We start from the raw sequence: 23,844 nt of genomic DNA on the forward strand, positions 1-23,844 counted from the left end.
ATTTGTTTTTTTTATATACTAAATAGAGAATTAAAATTTAACCACTTTTTAAATTTGGCTTATTCCTTTTTGATCATAAATAAAGAAAAACACCTTATATTTTAATTTTGCTATTTAAAAAAAAATCTAATAGCCATTGTTTTTGTATTTTTCAATACTCATTTTTGAATGAAAATCCAGTGACCAAAGGTTACACGGACCCTCGACCTCCCCAAGATGGCGTTTGTGCAGACGCATCACGGCAAGCTCAGAGCAGCGGCCAATGAGGTATCCACGCGCGTAACATCAATGAGCCGTACACTGCCTACGGCAACTTCAGGGAACAAAAAAATAGTCGCAGAAGATTTCCGCACTCGTATTTTAGTTCTCGATTTCCGTTTATAAGAACATCAGAGAAAATCAGATTTATCATTTTTTCATTTTCCAATTTTTATTGTTACAATAAAACTCAGAAAACGGATTGTTTTCTGTTATTTGTCTTCCGATGTCTAAATGGGTGTAAAGAAGCAGCTCCTTCACCGATTTTGTTGTTTTTAATTTCAAAATGAAAAGGCGTCACCCGCCAAGTACATGAACCATCCGCACTATTCTGCTTTTTCTAGAAATAACTCGAGCTCAGGGGAGCGGCGCCACTCTGTTCAAACCGAACAGACACGGATTTTAAAAGGCAGTTTGACCAAAAAAAAGTAGTTTGGTGTGAATGCGTCTTTAGCTGCAGGTGTTTTTTTTCCCTCCTTAGAAACCACTCCTCTAGAAAACGCCGTATCCGTCAGTGTGGCGCGTCGCCACAGCGAAGGCGGGGTATCCCTCGTAGGTGGTGTAGGCGGTCAAGTCTTGACCCAGAGACACAGCCTGCTTCAGCTGAGAGGCGACCGCAGACGACGCCGGGCTCGCCAGAGTGTAACCTGGAGAGACACGAGGCAAAACTCACAACCCGAGCGAGTCTTTGACTTCAGAATCGGCTGTTATGTTTATGTGTGTTAAATTTGTTAGTCAGTCAACATGTTTCCATGCAAAATAATCCGGCCTTAATCCAGTCCCTCCAGCTAATAAAAAATTAATATTCCACTAATACTCCTGTTTACATGCAGCCGTGCACTCTCCGATTAATGTGCCCCAACATCAAGCCAAAGTGTAGGAGGGTGAAATTAACCCTTTAACACCTGAGCAAACTGGCCTGATTTCTTTAGAAAAAAGGCAAGAAATTACAAAAAAAAGTTTTGAGAAAATTACCTCAAAATAAGCAACAAGAACAAGAAAAGAAAAAAAAGAGCTGAACAAAAATTCTGTAAAATTATATTACAAAAAAATAATAATTTCTGTAATAATATCATTGTAATTACTTTTTTCTAGATGTTTTTCAAGGAAAGAAATATGCTTGTCAAAGGTGTCTGTGAGCAGCACAAAGAAAACTGGTCATTAACTGCATTAATTCCCCAGACCTGTATTTTTCCATCCGGCCACCAGATGTCCCCAGACTGTCTTCCTCGCTCCATATCCTCACCTGTTTTCCATTTGCGATCACCTGGGCTTCCCTCCCCACTCACGCTGCTGTTCCCATCACCTCATCAGCCGCTGCAGTAAACCTGCCAGTGTCACCAGCTGAGCGACAATCTGCTCACGTTTCTTTGTGTTTCCTCTGCTGATTATTCCTGTCTGCTCGTCCTCTCATCTGCCCGTAAGCCTGTTTTTAACTCAAGTATATTTTTTGATTTCCCCTGCCTTTGTGTCAGTGTTTAGGCCCCTTCCTGTCTGGTGCTGCCTCACTCAGCTGTAACTCACGACCTCTTGTGTTTGCGTTCACGTCTGTGTGATGTCATCAATGCATCACACACGAACCAACATGCACGTTTGGGGTAGAGACGCTGCCCAAAAGAAAAGCCCAAACTTTTGCCTCAAAAGGAGAAAGACACCTACTTTTAACACTTTGAAACCTGGAGAGACATCACTTTTCTTGTGCTGCTTCCAGATGCTTTTGACAAATATTTACACCTTTGAAGCTCGAGAGCATCGGTTTCATTTCTTTAAAAATAATTTTAAAAAAAGATTAAAAGGAAATGAGCAACTTGGTACTGCAGAAACTAATAAATTCATTTCAATAAATAACAAATTCTAAATAAGAAAATGAAAAATGTCTGGTTAAAAACAGGACAAAGCCAGGGGAAAACTGCATTTATAATAATCATAATTACATATTTAAAATTACTCATTTTTAAGCACCTTTTCCAGGTAATTTTTCTTTATTTTTTTCCTCATCCTTTTGTTTGTTTTCTCTTTTATTTATTTCTTCTGTTCCTTCTTTTATTTTTTGTTCTTCCTTTCTTTCATTCTGTTTGTTTTTATCTAAATTTCAGGTAATTTTCTACTTTCTACTTTTTCTACTTTTTACCAATGCTAAGCTAATTTTGGGTCATTTCTTCTGTCGTTGCTCATTTCCAACTTGATCAGGTTTCAGAGGGTTAAACATGATGAAAGACTAAATTATCAACAGTTTTTTGGATCTGCACAAGTATCACAATGCCGGCCTTCTGAAGAAGCTGGCTGACGGTATTATTAGAGGAAGGTTGTGTCCAACATCAGCAGGAAAACTTGTCATAATGCAAAGAAGCGAAACGGCTCAAGCAGCTTCAGCGGTTTCACTCAGCATTTAAAACCTTCAGTCTGGAGCTTTAAACCTTTTCTGAATGCGCTCTGTGTGAGTCCTCTTTAGTTCTGGTCTTCCTGCATGCAGTGTGAGCCTCAGCTGTCAGTCTGTTAGTGGTTTTATTGAATGAAGAGTTAGTTGGTTTTGGGTACGGACCTTCACATACCTGGGAAGGCTACTGAGGCCACGGCGGCGGCAGTAGCACAGCCGGCGTCGGCGGCGCCCTCTGTCTGCAGGCCGAGCGTCTGCAGGGTGTGTTCGGCTGCGTGCACTTTAGCTTCCTCTACGGCCGCACACAGCTTAGCAGGGGTGAAGGGATGGCTGCAGAGAGAGGAAGAATGATTTCGTGTTTGTAGAGTTTATATTAGACTGAACTGTGTTCTACTGCACTGCTCAGCCGCGCTTCAACCTGACACCGTCCAGAGGCGTATCATGCAGACGCAACAGGCTCCCAACCAATACTGCCCGTCTGCATATCATGTTGTTGCTGCAGGTGCCATTCAGCGGTGTGTCATACAGCCACGAAAGGTGACTTTTGTCGTTGTGATCTTACGACTCTGCAGTGAGAGGCTGCGTCTGCATTAGAGCCATGCTTAGACGGGAACGGCTTAGTGATAACGGAAAAGTCTGACCTTTGTGTTTTTTAAAAAATCTAGAAGAATTGTGAGGCCAAAATGCATGTTTGAGTCTTCCAGTTATAAGCAACTGGACTTTCTTGAGTTTCTTTAAGACATTTCACCTCTAATCCAACAGGCTTCAGAAGAAAAGAAATGGGCTTTCTGTCCACAGTTTTTGGACTAATGGGACTTTGGCATGGCACCACTCACAGATGGAAAATTAGTAGAAAGTGCAGAAACAGAAGTGGTAGTGATGTCAAAAGTCGTAGTTAATAATCAGTCACTCCAGGGAGCAGCTTTTGTCAAAAATTGCATATTGCAGTGTTTTATTTTTTTAAATGAAACTACGAGAGCTTGTACTTGTAGTATCAGCAATAGCAGCAGAACCAGAATATAGAAGTATAGTCACAGAAGAAGTAGTAGTACTCTTACACGTTGGGGTACTGTGTAGCCAGAGCTGGTATGGTGATCTTGTAGAGAAACAGTTGTCTCTGGTCAGGACCAATGGCAGAGTGGAGCTGGTAGACGGGTTGACCCCAGTTATTCTTCTGACACAACTCCTCCAAAACCTGACACACAGACAGAAATAATCAGTTAATGCAGTATTCAGTTAACTGCATGAAGTACTCTTTATTATTTCAGTATCGTCTTTATTGCATTTGCAGAGTTTTGCCATGTGGCCATTGTCATTATTGCAGAAATGCTGTCCGTCCACAGGAGGGTGCTGCTGGCCTCATAATTGTTTATTTGAAGCAGTAATTGAGTTGCACTGTGTTCTGTTTTCTTACCCTAAATAACTCCAGATTATTTTCTTTATTAACTGGAATTTTTTGATTTAATTTAACCTGTTTATTTAATTAAGCATCTAAAACTTGTACTGCATTTATTTCTTTTGACTATTGTTGAAATACACACACACACACACACACACACACACACACACACTTCAAGTCACTGAAGTTATTTGTAAAGAGCTCTCCATGCCCTGCTTTCTTGTCCTCAGAGGAGCTGTTAAAACAGCATCTCAGAGATCCCATATCGATACGATACGATACGTCTGTCCTGGTCATCGAACGCTGGACTGTGCTCCAAAATCTCAAGTGCTTTGCTGAGTACAGTGTTATCACTGATGGAAAACGTGGACAAAACGACTTCAATAAAACTGTAGTTTAGTTTAGCTGCTATAATCCTTCAAAGGTGTCCTGGTTTTCAGGTGTGCTCTGTTACCTGTGTGGCAGGTTTGATGGCGGCGGCCTTCAGGCTCATGGCGGCAGGGTTCATGGGGGTCAGCTCCATGCCCGGCAGCAGGTCGTACAGCTTCTCCTCCGCCTGTTTGTCTGCCTTCAGACCATAGGAGGCACCGCTGGCAGCGGCGGCGGCTCCACCCACAGCTCCCACCCCGGCGGCGTAGGCCAGGTACCCCCGTCCGCCCAGCCCCCGCACCCCCGCAGCCCCTACAGGTACAGTCATGTAAATTTCTACAGGAGACCGAAAAGGCAGTGAAATCAATCAAATCACCGGAAATCAACCGGGAAGAAGAATCACACAGTCAGACAATTATTCAGTCAGAGTCAGCAGGTACAGTGGTAGCCATGGTAACGGTACTCCACCTTAAATCCACCGAATGTTACAGGACCATCCGTCTTTAATTCACTGATGATTTTTTCTCTACATGATTCATTTTCCATTTAAATTTTCTGCACCATCCTCACACCATTCTCACCCTGATTTAATGTTTCATCAACGATAAAGTTTCACTTTTGATTCATTCATGATTCCTGCTCAGCTGCAATATTCAGACACTCACATAGATAAAAGGTGTGATTTTGATTTGAAACAGACCTGACTGTTAAAAGGGCTCTTGATTAATTCAGACAGAAGCAGAACGATCAGTTCACTGATCTGTGATCGTGTCGAAAACGTCCAGCTGCCCAGCAACAACACTCTGATTTCAGCTGTGTCGCTTTGCTTTTTATTTCAACTAAAAATGTGATATATGTCGAACACAACCTGCGAGATGAGCTCAGACTCACACAGAAGCAAAAAGTATTTTTCTTTCTTTCTTGTTTTTTAACCCTTTGAGACCTGGACTGATATGACTTCTGCTTTCAGAACCCTTCAAACCCGAACAAATGAGCTTGCTTTCTTTTGAAAACACAGGAAAAAAAGCAATAAGCAACCTGGAAAGAAGTGTTCCCCAAATTGCAACAAATTAATAGATTTGGAAAATTATTTTTGAGAAAACTGGGGAAAAATGTCCATAAAGATGTTTATATAATATAAAAATATATTTATAATAGTTTTAATTGTATTACATTTTGTGTGCAGAGCAGTATGAGTCTGAGTATTTAAAACTGCACCAAAAAGTAATAGTATAATAATTAATGTTGCTGCTAATCATTGACATATCCTAGACTGTGATCATAAAAAAACTACTTTCAGTGTAGTATATTGAAAATCTTTTTTTTTTCCTTTTTTTTTTTTAAAAAAAAAAATCTAAAAATACAGTGGTATTACACCAAAAACCTGGCATTTGAAGGGATAAAATTCTGAAGATTAATGAATATTTGATATTTATGATTTGGACTGATGCTGGAAAAAAAAAAACAAAAAAAAACAATGAAATTAGAAAATAATGTGAATGTATACATTTTTGAAAGCTTGATTTTTGGGTCCCTGAAACTGGGTATTTTAAGCCAACACGATGTGATGTTTTCCTAACCAAAACCAAGTGTTTTTGTGACTGAATCTAACCACACGATAACCACAATTACGTCTATAATAACATGAAAATGTGATCTGTGGTTTTCAGAAATGTGTAATGCCAGCATTAATTCTGGTGACGAGGTTGTGAGACGTGTTGACTAACTGGCATTTTAAACTGCGGTAATTCTCCTTTTCTGAAACCCTGGAAGCAATAATCCTGTTCCGTCTGTAAATATGAGCTCACCTCGTAACGTTTTTATGAAGTAGAAAAATCACATTAATGTTTTTTCTGTTTTAGATGTGGGAAAACGTTCGTCCGTCCTCACCTCTGACAGACGGCGTCCTGATCAGACCTCGACCTCCGACGTGAGCTTTTGTAGCCGCTGGGAAACGGAACTGACCTGGGATGGCAGCGTAGGCCTGGGGGGCGTAAAAAACCGGCGGACCGAGGTACGCCGCCGAGGGGTCGTAAACCTGGAGGAGGAAGAAGTAAGAAACTTTTCAGAGAACTTTTTAGAAATATTTAAATCATTTCTAAAAGGTAAACTTTAAAGATTTGGGACAATACCCATAAAAACAAGTCTATAAAAAAGGGTTGTTAGAAGTGATTGAAAAGAAGTCACTGATATTCCTGAGAGAGACAGATTGCTGCTGAGTTTCTCAAATCATGTTTTTGGCGCTTTGAGCAGCACAAGCCGAGCGCCATCTAGTTGAGTTTTATTTGAGAGAAGGTCGATGAATCTCAGCTCATGTTTCCTTCACGTGAACAAACACTGCTGCTGTAGTTTTGGGGATGAGGACCTCCTTCTACAGGCCTGACATGAACCTGGTGTTGGAGGTCATGATGCATTCAGGGTCTTACCTGTCCCAGAGTGTAGGCAGCGTAGTCGGTCTGCAGCAGGGATCCTCCCCGTCCTCCGGTCCCTCTGGTATAACGGACGTAACTGTCCTTGTCCACCGGCTTGGCCAGAGTCACCTCGATGGGTGAGCCATCCACTACCTAAGGGGTGGAGAGGAAAAAAACTCAAAAATATATGTTTGTACATGCCGTCAGTAGTGGAAGAAGTATTTGTGAACTCTTGCTGACCTTTCCGTTGAGAGCTTTCATGGCGTTGATGGCGTCTTCTCTCTGACTGAAATGGACGAAGGCGTAGTCTCTGATCTTCTTTACTCGCTCCACTGCGCCTGTAACACATTAAACTCTTTTGTAATTTAATCATAAAAAGTAATTTCTGTTCCATCCACTGACACTTCAGCCTAACCTCTAAAGAGAACGCTGCCCCTTATAAAATTTGACTTTTTACAATATTTACTTTTTATATTGCACTTTTGTGTAAATTATTTTGCAACTCTCAGCATTTCCTCATAAATACTTTGAATTAGAGATAATGTAAATCTGCATGTGCTAAAAAAAGCTTGAGAAAATCAAAAAACACAATCAAAAGATTTACAAACTCACTAAATATAACGAATATAATTGAAAAATAATAAGGGTCCCAGCATGGATCTGTGTGGTACACCGCACAAACTGTATCTGTAACTCAAAATTCACTATCACATATCAGTCTCTCCCATTAACTTGAAGGTTTTTTACTTTACACCCCAAAGTCATTAAATTTCTAAAGAAACATTATGTTGAAATTATTGTCTCTGCTGTATTTAAAGACACTCTCACAAGTATTTTAGTCCTTGAATCCTGAGCAAATTTCCTTCATTTCTTTCAAAAACATAGGAAGAAGGATGCAAGCAACTTAGCATAAAATGCTGCAAAGTGCAAAAAATTTGATTTTGGAAATTAATATGTGTATATATATTTTAAGGAAGGCAAAATGTCCATATAACTGTGTAATATTGATAATTATTTAAAATTATTTTATAGAATTATGATGTTCAAGCATCTTTTTTCAGGTCATTTCTCTTTTTAAATTGATCTGTGTTTGTGGGTTTTTTTGGGGGGGGGGGGGGTATTTAATGTACTTTTTACTAATTTCTTGATTATTTCTGGGTCGTTTGAAGTTGCTCATCACGCTCTCTCCAAGTTTTTGAAATAAATCAAGACAATTTTCCCAGGTTTCATAGAGTTAAAACAAAGTAATATTAAATTATCAGCTCGTTGCATTCAAGGACACTCCGACATCTGAGCTTTGAGAGCTGACTGCTGCCTTGTGTTGTGTTTTAGTACCTGGTCTGATGCTGTTGAACTCCTTCTCGATGGTCTCCTCGGTGGTCTGCAGCATCAGGTTCCTGACGTACAGTATTTTGACCGTCGCCATGGTATCCTCGTCCACCTCCACCTCAGGCTCAGCCCAGTCCACGGCGATGGCGTGACCCCACAGCTGGATACGACCTGAACAAGGCGGCAGGTAGGTTTCAGTTTATTGTTATTTTCACTGATGTGATAGTGCGGTTGTTGTTGACTTCAAGTTACACTGTGAATAATAAGAAATGTGAGTGATTAACACAAATACGCCACTACAAACCAAAGTTTATATATGTACTCTGTGTGTGTGCGTGTGTGTATTTAGGTACATGCACATACACCCATACTGTCTCTTCTGTTGTGTGCACGTTATTGTATGTAACCTCGATACTGTATCTTTGTTTCTTTTTCTTTTTCTTTACTAAAAACCTAATTATGGACAGAATTTGGAAACTAGCAGCAGCTATAATCTCTTCATGTGAAACATCAGTTTGTGACAGGCTGAAGTTGTATTATATAAATATATATAAATCAAAAAATGCAGCAAACATAGTAACACATGCTGGCTTCTGCATCGCTCCCAGAATAATGTAACAACTGGCACAGTTCAGACAATTTCATCACTTCACTGTGATTCAGCCTTTAAAACCATGATAAAAAAACACTTATATTACAATATTCAAAATCCAAGACAATATCTCGTCTCATGTATCAAGCTCGATAAATATCAATGTATTGCCTTGCCCTGATGTTACGTAAATCATCTCACTGTGTGAAAACCATAAATCTGCGTCTCTATCTTATCACTGAAGCTTCAAGGAGAAACAGCACTTCTTTATCAGAGTTTAACAAGTCATTTGTCCGTGAAATGTTTCCTAAAGTAAAAACGTGTCACCATAGTTTAAAGCTTTAGGTGACAAACGCACTGAAACCAGCAGAAACACAGAGGTTTGAATGTGGTTATATCTGATAGCTGTGATCACTCCCATCATACTGAGTTTATCTCGTCATCCCGCCCATCAGAGCTCCTCTCCCATTGGACGCTGACCCAGTGACACAATCCCTGACTGGATGGTGATATCGCACTCAGGCAGACTTTGACATTTTTTATGGTGTTGTGTTTACTTTTACAAGGTGTTTGACATTTAAAGGGGTCATGTTGGTGCTTTTGCAGCCCTAAAATAACTTTGTTTGCAAAATCATCTCCGCTGCAGCAACACATGATACGACCAGATTAACTGATTACCAGATTACGACTTCTCTGAAAGATAATTACAGAAAGTTATGATGTGAAAATTTGGTTATGTAGTTGATAACTGGAAGGCTTAAAAAATGGTCTTGTTGATGAGTTCAAGGACGCGTCAATATTTGAGATTTATTTGAAATCTTTTTGTTATTAAATTTAGTCCAGAGTGAGATGTGTCAACAAGTGTTAGATGGATTGTGGTGAAGTGTGGTTCATAATTTATGTTTCCTTCCGGATGAATTCATTAACTTGTATTGATCCTCTGACTTTTCATCAGGTCAACATTTTTATGGGTCTTATACTTTGGTTTATGACCAAATACTTGCAGAGCTAATGACATGAATATCTCAAACAAAATCAAAGACGAGGGACAACAGACACTGGGAACGTGTTTGACTAAACGTCCAGTATGCCTCAGAGAGCCGCGAGCATGACTGTAGACTCTCAGGCTGGTTAAGAAGCGACCACTTCAGCGTCATCCTTTTCTGAACGTTCCTGTGAGGTTATTGTTTGTAATTTAGGTTTGATTTCTAACAACAAAGCCTGTCAGTGCAAAGATTTTTTTGGTAGACTTGCATCAGTTCTTGAATCATGCTTGAACTCAACTCTATAATTCAGTTACTTATATTTGACTTCAAAATAAATAAAGTTGGGTATTCAGGATTTGGTGTCTACCTGGCAGCAGTTTGCGGCGGGCCATGGCGGCCGCTCGGTGGCTCTCGTACTCCACGAAGGCGAAGCCTCTGTTCTTGGATTTGTCGGCGGCGCTCGGGTACACGATGACGTCCACGACCCCGTCCGTGACCTTCCTCATCTCGGACAAGATCTCTTCGCGCTTCTTGGTTTTTGGAATCCCGCCCACAAACAGACGGCAGTTGTCGACGCTGGCACAAACTCCGAGGAGGCGGCCGTTTCTGCAGGAGGGAAGAAAGAACGTGTGGTCAGTCGACGGCTCGTATGAACGAGGTCAACCAGAGCGCTCAGGTCGTCAGACTGGTTGTTTTTATGTGGTTGTGGGATTTTTTTGGGCGGTCCTAAACGTATCCGCCGGCTTCTTGTGTCTTTGTCATTTGCCTTTTTAGTTGCTCAGTTGTTGCTTGATGATTGCTAAAATATTTAGGTTGCTAAGGTGTGATAGTCGGTTGCTAAGGTGTTTCTTAATGATGGTGAGGATGTTGTGGGTACGTTTGGTTGCAGCACCGCTGATGCATCTTGTGTATATTGTATCCCGAATATTGTGTGTAGAAAAGAGACAAACCCTAACCTGATCTCGTAGTTGTTGAGCTGCTTCATGGCGGCTTTGGCCTCCTGTTTGGTGCTGAAGGTGACGAAGGCGTAACCTCTGTTGTTCCCGTTAAAGTCCATCATCATCCTCACCTCGTAGATCTTACCGAACTGGAGACAGGAAGAAAGAAACGCAAAAAGAACGTGAGAACAAAATGCTAACTTGTGTAAACGACATATCGTAGAAACGATCATCACCTTCTCACACAGTGGAACCAGTTCGTCTTCAAACAGGTCTCTCGGTAGTTTCCCCACAAAGATCTCGCTGCCTCTCTCCGGCGGCGGACCGTCCCATCCAGGTGGTGGGCCGCCGTATCGCCGCTGGCCATTCTCCTGAAACACCAGCCCCCCAAAATAATAGTAAATATAGTACGAAAAAACAATATTAAAATATTAAATATTATATTAAAATATTCACCAACAGCATTTCCTGGACACTCTAATGTCTCACAATCAAGGTTCATGCTGTGAAATCAGTAATTTGTTCGTAGTTAACTAAACCAACATCTGCTCACACAAATTTCATTTATTCAGCACTTTTCTAGGATTTTAGAATGTTTCTTAGAGTTTAAGACATCGAATTTTTGGAAATTTCTAAGACTTTAAGATGTTTTTAGGATTTTAGGACATTTTAAGGATATGATGACGTCTTTAGAATGTCAAGACATTTCTGGGACATGTTTAGGATTCTAGGACATTTCTAGGATTTTAGGACATTAGGGTCTTAGCTGGGCCCTGTCAGGGGTCAGGGGGTGTGAGGGATCCTTCACCAGCCCCTTTTTTTTCTTATCAGCAAGCTCTATTTTGATGCTGTTTTCTGCACTCTGGCAGCTTATGGATACTAAAGTACAAAAACAATTCCCAGTTTTAATCACTTTATTTTGTGAATTAGAAAATTGCCGGAGGGCCACCTGGCACTCTGTCGGGGCCAGATTTGTCCTGTTGGCCCTAAGTCGAGTATAACTGCGCTATACTACTATGAGAATGTAACATATCTGTGGTTTCAAGGAATGTCCAATGCTAACATTTTTTTCTGGCGATCGGGTTGGTGTTTGAAGACAGGCAAACATGCTGTTTGTTTGTATTGCAGAAAGGACCAGTCTTAATGTAGTATAAACCTCCTCTCGGTCTTGTTTATTATGAATATGACTTTTTAAGATCAGTTTTGTACCTGCTGCAGTTGGTATCCTGTGCGTTGCATTAGCGCCCGCAGCGCCGCCTCCTTCTGCGTCCCCGCCAGCCCGTCCCCGCTTGCTTTCTGATTGGATTCCATTGGGTGTGATTGACAGCGATACGTAAATCAGTGAAATTAGGGGTGCTCACTGGAAAAAAGACAAAAAAAAAGAAAAAAGGTGTTATTTTTGTGTCCTACAAAGCTGTAAATCAAACTTTCTGAACTTTTGGTCCCTTAATATGCAGACAAGTTAAGCAGAGCTCTAAAAGTTATACTCTGACGTGAAGCAGAAAGAGGTGGTGTGAACGTGGACTCTGTCCCTCTTGATGATACACTGATGATTTTGAAGTAGTTCTGAATTTGGGGGTCACATAAACAGCATATTCTGTTTGGATATGAGGGATTAGGCCTTATTCTTGATATAGTTTCCTCAGATTAGGACCTTTGGGATATGTAAGTGTTATGTTAGCACCTCCAGCCGTTTGACTTTTTCATATTTTGATGTGTTAAACAACATTTTAGGACACGTTAATCAGAGTATGCAGGGCTGCATGTAAACAGCAATATTAATGCAATGTTCATTTTCATTAACCATGTAAACAGCTTAGTAGGAATTTTGTTTTTGGGGTGTATGGCCAAAAAAAAAGGCAGTCAGTAATGTCTCTACTCTACAAAAACGTCCTGACTGCTTGATTACATCTTTCTGCTCTCGGTAACGAAGTAAAAACGTTATTTCCGTCTGTGGTGTCCACACTGTGACTGCATGTCCTCACAGAGCTGAACTCTGTTTTCTGCTCTGAACTACAGATACGAGTCGTGTTTTGAAGTGAGCAGCAGAGAGGTCAAGGTCTCTTCAGTAATCATTGACAGAGACTCTGGACAGACCGCAGCCTGACTGTCCGTCTCACTGTCTCTCTGAGTGGAAACATACAAGCGTTCATCAGGGAATTATGGGGATTTATTAAACACATGCACACATTTTAGAACTTTTAAATACATGTCATTGAGACCTTCAGTGACATAAAACTTCCCTTTTCTGAAACACTCAACCTGAAACCCTAAAAAAGATTCAGCCAAAAAACGAGTGAAGTGAGGACCAGACTACATATTCTCACTTTCCAAAAATGTCCTGCTTTTGTAAAAATGTCCTCACTTAGCAAAAAAAGTTTCCAATTTGTAAGATTGTGCACACTTTCCAAAACATGTCCTTACTTTCCAGAAAATATTCTCACTTTCCAAAAATGTCCTCCTTTTAGTACGAATGTTTTCACTTTCTAAAAATGTTCCCAAGTTGTATAAATCTCCTTATTTCTCAAACAGCCTAACTTTGCAAAAAAAAAAGTCACTTGCTAAAGATGTCACCACATTTTTCACTTTATAAAATTGCCCCCACTTTACAAAAAAAAAATCCTTGATTTACACAAATGTTCTCACTTTTAAAATTGTTCACATAAATTGTTTCTGGAAACATCCATATTTGTAAAAATGTCTTCTATTTCTAAAAAAAATTCTCAATTTAAAAAGATACAAATAAAGAAAATCCTCTTTTTTAAAAAAATATCATCACTTTTCGGAAAACAATTCACCACTTTACAAAATTTGTAAAAAATGTCCTCAGCTTCTAAAAAGTCCTACATTTCTAAAAATGTTACCACTTTCTGGAAAATGTCCTCCCTTTTTAAAATGTTCCCACATTTGGAAAAATGTCCTCACTTTCCACAAAATTAGCATCCTCACTTGGCATGTCCTTCTACAAATGTCATCAGTTTAACAAAATTTCTAATTTCAAAAAGTTCAGAAATTATTCAGGATTTGTAATTAGTTCTCCTAATTTAATACATTTTACATTTATGTCTTTTTTCTGAGGAGGAAACAGCTGATCAGCAGATTTCTATAAGTAAGCCTCATAAAAAAGCATCAGAGAGCCACACTGTTGTTCCTCCATTAAACATGAAAACACACACTCGACCCCACACACACTGTCCAGCTAACACATATACACACCAAATTAATCCGCCGCTGAAAATAGTCCCAAACAAATGCACTATTTCCTCCTGTTTGTTTGATGAAAACTATTATCCTTAATATTGTGGGTTAAAATAAAAGATAAAAAAAACAGCTGGATGCAACACACACACACACACACACACACACACACACACACACACACACACACACACACACACACACTCAAACACACACAGACACACTCAAACACACAAACCTGGACAAAGCAAAAGACAACAAAAACCCGACTAAATGGCTCCTTAAAGCGAACCCTTTGACCCTTAAAGAAAGGTTGATATAATCAGTGTAATGATAAACAGACGCTGCTGCATCTTCACTGCTTACATTAGCATGGACACACACACACACACACACACACACACACACACACACACACACACAGATGAACACTTTCTTTCTTTCTGTTTCATTTCAAAGAGAAACTCGGCAGTGAAAATTAGAGACGAGCCCTTCACATCAGAGAGAGAGGTCAAAGGTCATGATGAGATGATGATGATGATGATGATGATGATGATGATAGTAGTAGTGATGATAAAAGAGCAAACACACACCCTCTCTTTGCTCGCTGTAAAATCTCCAAGAAGTTTAATCATCAAAATGAAGTAGTAAAAGTGAAAGTACACATTATTCATATATATATATATATATATATATATATATATATATATATATATCTATATATATATATATATATATATCTATCTGTCCTATCTATCTATCTATCCATATATCCATCTGTCCATCCATCTTTTTTGTGAAAAGTACCACTATGTCAGAATTGTACTTGAGTAAATGTAATTTGCACAGCCAATATTAATTCATTACAAATGTAGATTATTTTTTGTGCAACAGAAAAAATAGAAATACTACCAGTAGCCTTTGAAACCTAAGAAAATTGATTTTATTTAAAGAAAAAGGGGGAAAAAAGCAGAAACGTGAGAAGAGAGCAATGAACAACTGATTAAAAAATTACCCAGAAAATACGAAGAAATTGGTCAAGAAGTTAAAAGGAAATTACTAAAAAAAGAAAAAAGAACAGCCAAGGGGGAAGCTAAATTGAATGGTGAAGAATGGTGATGCCTGGCGTACAGGTACATGTGATGAGTCGGTGGTATGGGCGCAATTAATAACCAATGAAGGTGTTTTGTTGGAAAACCAGGAGCGAGACAGTTTGTAAAACTGCTGGAGCGGACTGTTGGACATGTCTGCGCCGGAGCGGGCTCCATCTTAAACAAACTTGATAATAGGCCAACCTCTCCTGAAGCGATGCGTCCTGCCTCCTGGTGTTGGCCCCGGGCCCCCAAAACATTACATCCCCCTGGTAATAATAATGAAACATTATGCGTCCTGCTGTTTAAATAATTCATCCAAAGTCTGATTAAAGCTGAATTAAAAAGTAACACAAAGTCGTCTGAGAAAGGCTGTCTGGCCCCGGGCCCCCAAAAATTACAGTCACTTTTCGGATGAGACACGGAGCATGTTTCTAAATAATTTCAAAGATTTGAAATAACACAAACTGTGAGAGGCACTTTTCTCATGAGCATTTTCAAAGAAAAAACTGTGAGAGGCATCTGAGCACAAAAAAAGTGATGTCACTACAGGTTAGAAAAAAGTGATTAAAATGTTTTAATTTTAATTTTAAATTTTATTTATTTATTTAAAATTAGATTTTAATGACAGAGGAGAGACGGTTTAAAGGTGAACAGGTTCAGGTGACCTGAGAGTCTGCTGCACCAATCAATACTGCTGACAGAGGGGCGTTTACTCTCTCACACACACGCACACACACACACACACACACTAAACAATACATTATTTTTAAGCCGCAAAACAGAAAAAAATGGTCAGTCTGAGTTGAGAGCGACTCTTAAAGCTGGGATGTGGATGTTTTTTATATCATGATGTGGATTAATGGTGCTTCTTTCCTGATTGTAAAGGTTGCGTTACAGTAAAGTGATGTACTATTCTCAACTTATCACACATTTCTGCTTGTTTTTAATACTTGCCTTCACCCCCGTACTCTACATTACTAAATGATTATTGATCAAAAACGTTAATATAATGTTAATGTTACTTTTTTTCAGTAACAGTTAATCCTACAATATTATCACATCAAAAATGATTTTTTTTAACAATTTAACACTCATCAAAGTAAAACTGAAACCTCAATTATTTCTTAACATGTAAACGCATTTTTCTGATAACTGAATAATATTATGAATTGGACTTTTTTTTTTAACAAAGTAATCCATTACTTTAAACTAAGAAAGTATCTAAGTGTTACTCATAGTACCCCTGAGTACTCTTTATTGCTCTTTGTTACTTTTATTTTAACCCTTTAATACTCATTAAAGTAAACTACAAATAAGGTGAAATTAAATTATTTTTTAGAATTTAAGCACATTTTGGTTTTGAATTGAGTATTGTTACTTGTAATCCAGTAGTACATTACTTTTACATTTTAAAAAAGCAAGTACTTTTATCAGTATCCCTGAGTACTCTGAAAAAAGTATAACAGCCATGCATCACTTGATTTTACTATAATTAAACTACTTTATCTAATTATTATTAAGGTAAATAAATGAATAAACAATCTTACATGTGTGTAAGTATAAATATACACTTAAAATAAAGTATTTTTTTAAATGTTGTAATACATTTTTTTAAAATATTCTTGTTTCTTTTACTACAACAGTGTTATATATATATTTAATTATTTTCATAATGTGTTAATAGTGCAATAAAGTACTTGTTATTATTATCTTTAAGGTATTAATATTAGTTCATTTACACACTTTAATCTCTCTCCGTTACAACACGTTAATGCTGCTCGGCCTGTTTGTTCAGTTAGCCGTGTTAGCTTCTCTGACGGCTACTGCCCATTAGACACCAGCGAAGAAGAGTGGCCGAACGACACTTAGTTTACACGCTCTCTCTCTCTGTTTTAAAATTTAAAAAATATAAAAAAACTTTGTTTCTTTTTGACGAAAAACAGAAAAACTCACCTGAGCAATTTCAGAGATCACCTCCCTCCGATCAGAGCCGTGTCATTCTGAGGGCCGAGTGTGTGTCACTGTGTGTGTGTGTTCACGTGTCATCAGCGACCTCACCGTGTGTGTGTGTGTGTGTGTGTGTGTGTGTGTGTGTGTGTGTGTGTGTGTGTGCGCGCGCGCCGTGTGTGCGTGTGTGATCACATCATATCAAAACTCCAAAGGTTCACTGTCTTGGTGTTAGCTTTACGAGCCGGCCGACATTAATGTTTAACCTGCTGCTATCTGTGGGGGACACACATACACACACACACACACACACACACACACACACACACACACACACACACACACACACACACATGCAAATACACATGCATGACACACACATCCAGCAGGACTGTGTGTGTTTGTTGCAGGAGGCCTTTGACCGACAGTCACTATCTGGACCAGAGTGCTCTGCAAAGGTCTCTTCACCTCCTAACACACACACACACACACACACACACACACACACACACACACACACACACGGAGGACATGGCAGCTGTTACTCTCTAAAATGTGTCACTTTCTTCAGTTGTTAAATAAAGCTTAAATACAACATTTAAAGCTCCTCTAACACATTTGTTCTGTTAACACTGATTTAAAAGCTCCGTTTGTTGGCGGGAAAATCGAACCGTTTTGCCGCCTTACGGTTCTGTATAAAAGGCACAATGGAGGGGGGGGGGGCAAACTCGTCTCTCCTAAAGCGACATCGGAGGTAGTAACAGCGCCGAAACGAGGCCTGTGTAAATAGGACAGCCTGCAGGACAAGATAATAGACGGGACGGATGTGCTGTTTTGGTGGCGTGTTTTGGTGGCGTGTTTTGGTGGCGTGTTTTGGTGGCGTGTTGTGATGCGTGTGACCCGCCACGAGAGATTTAAAAAGCAGCTGTTAGCAGCGAACTCAAAGAGTTTCACTGTACTAAAAACTCCCAAAAATCAGGAGAACTCTGTTGCAAAGTAGAATGCAAAAATACACAATTATAACACAGGACATGCTAAATGTTCACGCTAACCCATACAAATATACTGACACATGTACACAGATGCAGTACATTTATTTTATTATTTTTGTATTTATTTTATGTTCTCTGCTTTATCATGTAGACATTCTTATTGTGCTTTATGTCTGTGTCTGCTTGATCTTATTTCTTAATATTGTAGGATTCTTTCTTTGCTTTTTATTTAGATTCTCTAATACGCCTTCAGAGGTTTTCTGTATCTCACCTGCACAATCTGCGTCTTTTTGTTATTTTGCTGTTTTGTTTTTTTTTGCTGCACGTTCATCAGCCGTGTTATAAACAACAACCAGAGTTCATACCCAGCTAGCAAATTTTGGTCCTAAAAATGTTGTGATAACGGTATAATGCAACCACTGAATGTTTTAATAATGTTTTCAGAGGCAAGTTTTCTTTATGTTCCCAGAACGTTCTTCTTAAAGTTCAGGGAACGTTCTCTATAATCATCAAGACATGTTATTTTTTTATCATTAATATATCACATTAGATTACAGTTTAATTAAAAAATAAGTTTTGTAATCTCAGGCCTCAGTAACATTTTCTGAATGTTGCTTTTAAAATGTTCTTCCTTTGTTTTCATGTAACATTGTGGGAACGTTTTATAAAAATATGTCATCTCGCAACATCACTGAAACATCCACGTTTAAGACAATTTGCTGTCATGACAGACAGTGAAGCTTTCTGAGTCTGAACCCGAGACTGATTTGAGTAAACAAACATCTGTTGTTGGTGTCATGAGGCCGAGCGGCCTGCAGGTCATCCAGCAGCTGAGGAAACACACAGACGCACAGAGAGCGATTTATTCTGCGTTTACGTCAGTAAATATTAACTGATGCTGACTGGAAAATTCCTGCACTTTATAAAAAATGTACAGAGCTGTGTGTGTGTGTGTGTGTGTGTGTGTGTGTGTGTGTGTGTTGGCAGTCAAACAGCGAGGTCCTTGATTCGATCAAAGCAGGAGGGACGGCCACACACACACTCACACACACTCACACACTCACACACTGTGTGAAATAGAGATTCATATTTTACAGTTTACAGTCATTAAGGAACTGAAGGACTTCACATGTAATTCTGACAAATTCACATTAAAGCTGTGAACTCTAGTGAGCTCGTGTTTGGCGTCAGTAAACACACTCAAAGTCGTCTCTTCCACCGCTGCATCGCCTCACTCCTGTACGTCTGTCGTATTCACGACACAGTTTCAAACAGAGTCAGTCCACACAGGCCGCTGTGTTAACCCGTAAATACTGTTGCATCTCTTTGTGATTGTATCATATATGTTTCTTCTTCTGTAGTCATTTTGCATCTCTTTGTGGTAGTTTTGCATCTCTTTGTAGTTGATTTTGTCTTTTTGTGGTAATTTTGCATCACTCTTGAGTCTTGTGGCAATTGTTTCGCATATATTTGAACTCTGAAGTTCTTGTGTCTGTAGTTGTAGTTGTAGTTGTTTTGCTTTTTAGGTGTTTACATTTCATTTGCTTCTCTCTGTAGTCGTTTTGCATTTTTTTTTAGGTGTTTTACATTTCTTTGTAGTTGTTTTGCATCTCTTTTTAGTCATTTTGCATCTCTTTCTAGACGTTTTGCATTGCTTTGTAGTTGTTTTGCGTCACTTTGTAGTTGTTTAGATCTCTTTCTAGTCATTTTGTGTCCCATTTTAGGTGTTTTGCATTTCTTTGTAGTCATTTTGCCTGCACTTGTAGTTATTTGCATCTCTTTGCAGTCATCTTGCATCTCTTTTTTGGTGTTTTCCACTTCTTTGTACTTGTTTGCATGTCTTTGTAGTCATTTTACTTGTCTTTCTGGTTGTTTTGCATCCCTTTGTAGTTGTTTTGTATTTCTTTGTGGTCATGGTGGAACTCTATTAAGTCCTTTCACATCTCTTCGTAGTTCTGTGTGTGCGTCTTTGTAGTTATTTTGCAGCTTTTTGTAGTTCCTTCGCATCTCTTTGTAGTTGATTTTGTGTCTTTGTAGTCATTTTGTGTACAGCCTTTTAGGTGTTTTGCATTTCTTTGCAGTTTTGCATCTTTTTTTTTAATTTGTTGCATTTCTATGTTGTAACTTTTGTGTGTGTTGTCATTTTGCGTTTCTTGTGCATCTCAGTCATTTGCATCTTTTTGTTCTCATTTTGCATCTCTGTATTCGTTTAGTGTCTCTGAGGTGATTTTTGTATGTGTTTTTTGGTCTTTTTGTATCCGTCACTGTCTGCCCCCTCCCCTCTCTCCTCTCTCTCTCTGTCTGAACTCTGAATCAGTGAATCAGTGATGAGAAATCAGAAATCAAACCGACTGAACTGGTCGATAACCGGCTTTTACGCTGAAAGTTTGTCTCTTCGGGACAAATCTGGACCTGATTTACACCTTTATTGTCATTTCTTTTTATATTTCTGGAAAAACTTTAATTTCAGTTCCTGTTTCTGTTTTTCTTCAGCTCCATCCCGTCTGTCTCTGTCCCGACACTCACCGGAGCACCGGAGCAGCGGAGCAGCGGAGCAGCGGAGGATGAGCGGGCTGGAGGCGGACCTGTCCCGGCTGCTGCGGCTGAAGGACGAGCGGATCGTGCAGATGGAGCGGAGGCTACGGGAGAAGGAGGAGGAGGCGCTGGAGCTGCGGAGGAGGCTGCACAAGTGTCAGTCGGTGCTGCGGAGCCGCGGGGTCTGCGGGCCGGACTGCTGGCCGGACAGCAGGCGCACCCGGCGGGCAGCGGGGGTGTCCGCGGAGCCGGTGGAGGAGACGGAGCTGCGGAGTTTCTCCAAGTCCCACAGGTAAGGAGACACACCTGAGACCCACTCACCGACTGTTCACTGAAGAGTTTTATTTAGTTTTTAGTCACTTATATATCCGCTTATTTTTTCTGATCTGTCCTCACTCCAAATAGTTAAGACCCTTTGAAACTTGCGCATAATGGCTTGACTTCTTTCCAAAACGTAAAAAAGACAATGAGCAACTTAGCAAGAAATGACCCACAAATTTTAAGAAACTAGTAAAAAGTGACAATGAAGTACCTTAAAATTAGTTTTAAAAAGAGAGGAGGATTATTCGGAAATTATTCAAAAATTACATTTATACTTTAATAACTCTGTTTAAATTTATGTTACAGAAAAAATATAATAAAGTATATTAAAAGAGTACTTTTTTCATTTTCATCATTTTTAGGTCATTTTTTTTTAAAGTTTTTGACTTTTTTATTATTATTTTCAGTTATTTTTTGGGGTTAGGGTTTGGGTTATTTGCTTATTTCTGGGCCATGTCTTATGAAGGTGCTTGTCGACTTCTCGCGATGTATTTGAAAACATCGAACCAATTCGTGCAGGTTAGTTAGTGTTACAGTATCCTAAATGTACATTAAGTATACATCCTTTCTACAAGCGCCAGGACAGAAATGCACTATTTAATGAGGCGTCTTTATTTAAAACAACGTAGCCGCAAAGAGAATAATGATAATCCCCCCCCCCCCCCCCCCCCGAAAAACAAAAGTTACAGGCTAAAAATAAAGTCCCTGCGTTAGTTTGCAAGAGTGTGTGTGTGTGTGTGTGTGTGTGTGTGTGTGTGTGTGTGTGTGTGTGTGTTGCAGTTTGTTGTACTGATGGTGGTGAGCCAGCAGGGGGCGCCACAGGGCAGCAGCAGCGCGTACTGATGTCCTCTGATAGATTTATTGACTCTGCTCCTCATGATGAAGATAAAAAGTTTGCAGTTTTTGAAAAGAACTGACTGTTTTAAAGCTGACTTTGCACTATTTTGGCAGTTGAGTGTAGATGGATTGTTAACAAAGCTGTGGGTGGGGTCCCTCTGAGGAGACAGAGGGTAAATATGGAGGAGATAGAAATCAAACTGGGAAAGAGATTTTGCTTCTGTGTACTAAATGTTCACTTTTTTAGGCTTCTTGTTGTCATTTTGCATCTTTATGTCGATGCAGAGATGTTTTACATCTCGTGGTGGTTGTTTTTGTCTCTTTGTTGTCGTTGTCTCTCTTTTGTGTCTCTAGTCTGGTGCTAGTCAGGTAGTCACGTCGGAGCTCTTTGTGGTCATTTTGCATCATTTCTTGGTTATTTTGCATCTCTTTGTTGTGTTTTGCATCTCCAGTTATTTTTGTGTCGTTTGTAATTGTTTTGCATCCCTCTGAAGCTGTTCTGTCTCTTAATAATCATTTTGCTTCTCTTGTCTCTCATTCATCCTGCATGTTTTTCTAGTTTTTTTTGCATGTTGTTGTAGTATTTTTGCATCTCTGTAGTTGCTTTGACTCTCTGTAGTTGTTTTACATCTCGTCAAAGTCATTTTGCGTCTTTTCTCGGCTGTTTCACGTCTCTAAGTTGTTTTTTGTGTCTCTTTGTGGTCATTTTGTGTGACTTTGTGGTTATTTTGCATCTCTTTTGTGCCTCTTTCTGGATGTTTTGGATTTCTTTGTTGTTGTCTTTGGATCTCTTTGTTGTCTTTTGAATCTCTGTGGTAGTTTTGCATCTTTGTAGTATTTCTTTGTAGCTGTGTTGCAGCTCTTTGTGGTCATTATGCATTATTTAGTGTTTTTTTTGGCATCTCTGTGGTTCTTTTGCTTGTCTTTGTTTTGTGTTTCTCTGCATGTCTTTGTAGTTACTCTGTGTCTCTTTATAATCATTTTGCATCTCTTTGTAGTCATTTTGCTTGTTTTTGTAGTCAATTTGCATATTTTTGTAGTTGCATTGGCTATCTTTCTAGTTTTTTGCGTCTTTTTGTAGCAATTTGCATCACTGTAGTTATTTTTGCATCTTTTTGTAGCTGTTTTGCATCTCTTTTTAATGGTTTTGTTCCTCTTTTAATAAGTCTGCCTCTTTTGTCTCTCTGTTGTCATTTTGTATGTTTTTGTAGCCTTGTTATTCATCTCATCGTTGTTGTTTTTCGTCTCCGTAGTTGTTTCACCTTTTTTGTGGTTGTTTTGCATTTATTTTGTTGTTGTTAAGAATCTCTGTGTCGTCGTTTTCATCTCCTTTCAGTCTTTGTTGTTTTGTCTTAGTGTTACAAAGACGTCTTTGTACAAACAACAATTCCTACTCACACTGTGTAGTCACTGATCTCTTAACTGTTGATGGACCAATCGAATTAGGAAGCAATCGTTGCATCATGGTGTTCGCACCTTCAGATTCATAAATGTTTAAAAGGCAAAGAACACGCTGAAACAGGTTCAAGACAGAAAAAGTTTGTGGTTGTTGTGTTGTTAAATAATAAATGCTGATGCTCTGATGGGTTTTATGGAAATCTCACTCGCACAGAGGGAGAATGAACGAGGCCTCGCACCCTCAGGGTGTGCTGGTATTGCAGAATGTTTTGGTAATATGACCAACAATAAAGTGAAAGAAGAACCTGAAGGTGGCTTTAACCTGATCTTGAGGTCATGTGTCCGAAATTTAATACCTTCATTACGTAAGGTAATGCTATGCTTGGGGCATATGCTGCAGATTCTCTGAATAAGCATCACAAACTAACACGGAAACCAGACGTTATTCCAGCATGAATGCAAAATATAGACAAAAAACATTAATATGCTGCTTTTATCTGGATGTGAAAATGCTGTAGTCCTTGTCCTCTGAATACTGGAATACATCGTTTAAAGGGGACCTGCGCTCTGCCGTATTTTATGTCTTAGAGTGTCACAATGTTGGATGTTCATATTGAACGTGAAAAAATTTATGACAAACGTAATTTCTGTGAGCCAAATCCTCAGTCTTCAGACCTTTCTTAATACTCTGCTTCAAACTTTTTCATTTTTTTCTGCTCTGGCTACTGAATGATGCCATAGTGTGCATTTGCATTCAGATCCTCCAGAAAGTTGAGTTTGTTTTAATTTTAAGTTGTTTTAACCCTTTCAAACCTGGATCAACATGACATGACAACATCAAAGGCAATGAGAAACTTTGCAAG

The 23,844-nt window shown here is 39.2% G+C and overlaps 1 protein-coding gene across 3 annotated transcripts; it reads right to left on the reverse strand.

Annotated features, from left to right (window-relative positions):
- Positions 1-268: 268 nt before the first annotated feature.
- On the reverse strand, positions 269-16,972 carry a1cf (apobec1 complementation factor). 3 transcript variants are annotated; one of them, XM_042508533.1, is made up of 13 exons: positions 16,905-16,972; positions 11,869-12,019; positions 10,896-11,030; positions 10,678-10,808; positions 10,089-10,327; positions 8,150-8,314; positions 7,055-7,152; positions 6,830-6,967; positions 6,294-6,441; positions 4,489-4,715; positions 3,694-3,830; positions 2,811-2,965; positions 269-905 (listed from the first exon to the last, which is right to left on the reverse strand). In XM_042508533.1, exons 2-13 carry the CDS (start codon positions 11,968-11,970, stop codon positions 751-753), a joined length of 1,830 nt encoding a protein of 609 aa, XP_042364467.1. In that variant the 5' UTR covers positions 11,971-12,019; positions 16,905-16,972; the 3' UTR covers positions 269-750. The 3 variants fall into 3 exon arrangements, with proteins under 3 accessions (XP_042364467.1, XP_042364466.1, XP_042364468.1); XM_042508532.1 differs by having other exon boundaries at positions 4,489-4,739; XM_042508534.1 differs by having other exon boundaries at positions 819-905; positions 2,801-2,965; positions 4,489-4,739.
- Between the last annotated feature and the right edge of the window lie 6,872 nt (positions 16,973-23,844).

This window comes from Plectropomus leopardus, chromosome 19, assembly GCF_008729295.1.
Source record: "Plectropomus leopardus isolate mb chromosome 19, YSFRI_Pleo_2.0, whole genome shotgun sequence".
Classification (NCBI taxonomy): Eukaryota; Metazoa; Chordata; class Actinopteri; order Perciformes; family Serranidae; genus Plectropomus; species Plectropomus leopardus.

What these genes read in the sequence shown, in the direction of transcription:
- a1cf (XM_042508532.1), bottom strand. Translation starts at nt 11,970, where the DNA reads ATGGAATCCAATCAGAAAGCAAGCGGGGACGGGCTGGCGGGGACGCAG. An exon ending in TGAAAGCTCTCAACGGAAAG is followed by an intron (nt 6,968 to 7,054) that starts GTCAGCAAGAGT and finishes TCCACCCCTTAG; the next exon opens with GTAGTGGATGGCTCACCCAT. An exon ending in CCATCAAACCTGCCACACAG is followed by an intron (nt 3,831 to 4,488) that starts GTAACAGAGCAC and finishes TCTGTGTGTCAG; the next exon opens with GTTTTGGAGGAGTTGTGTCA.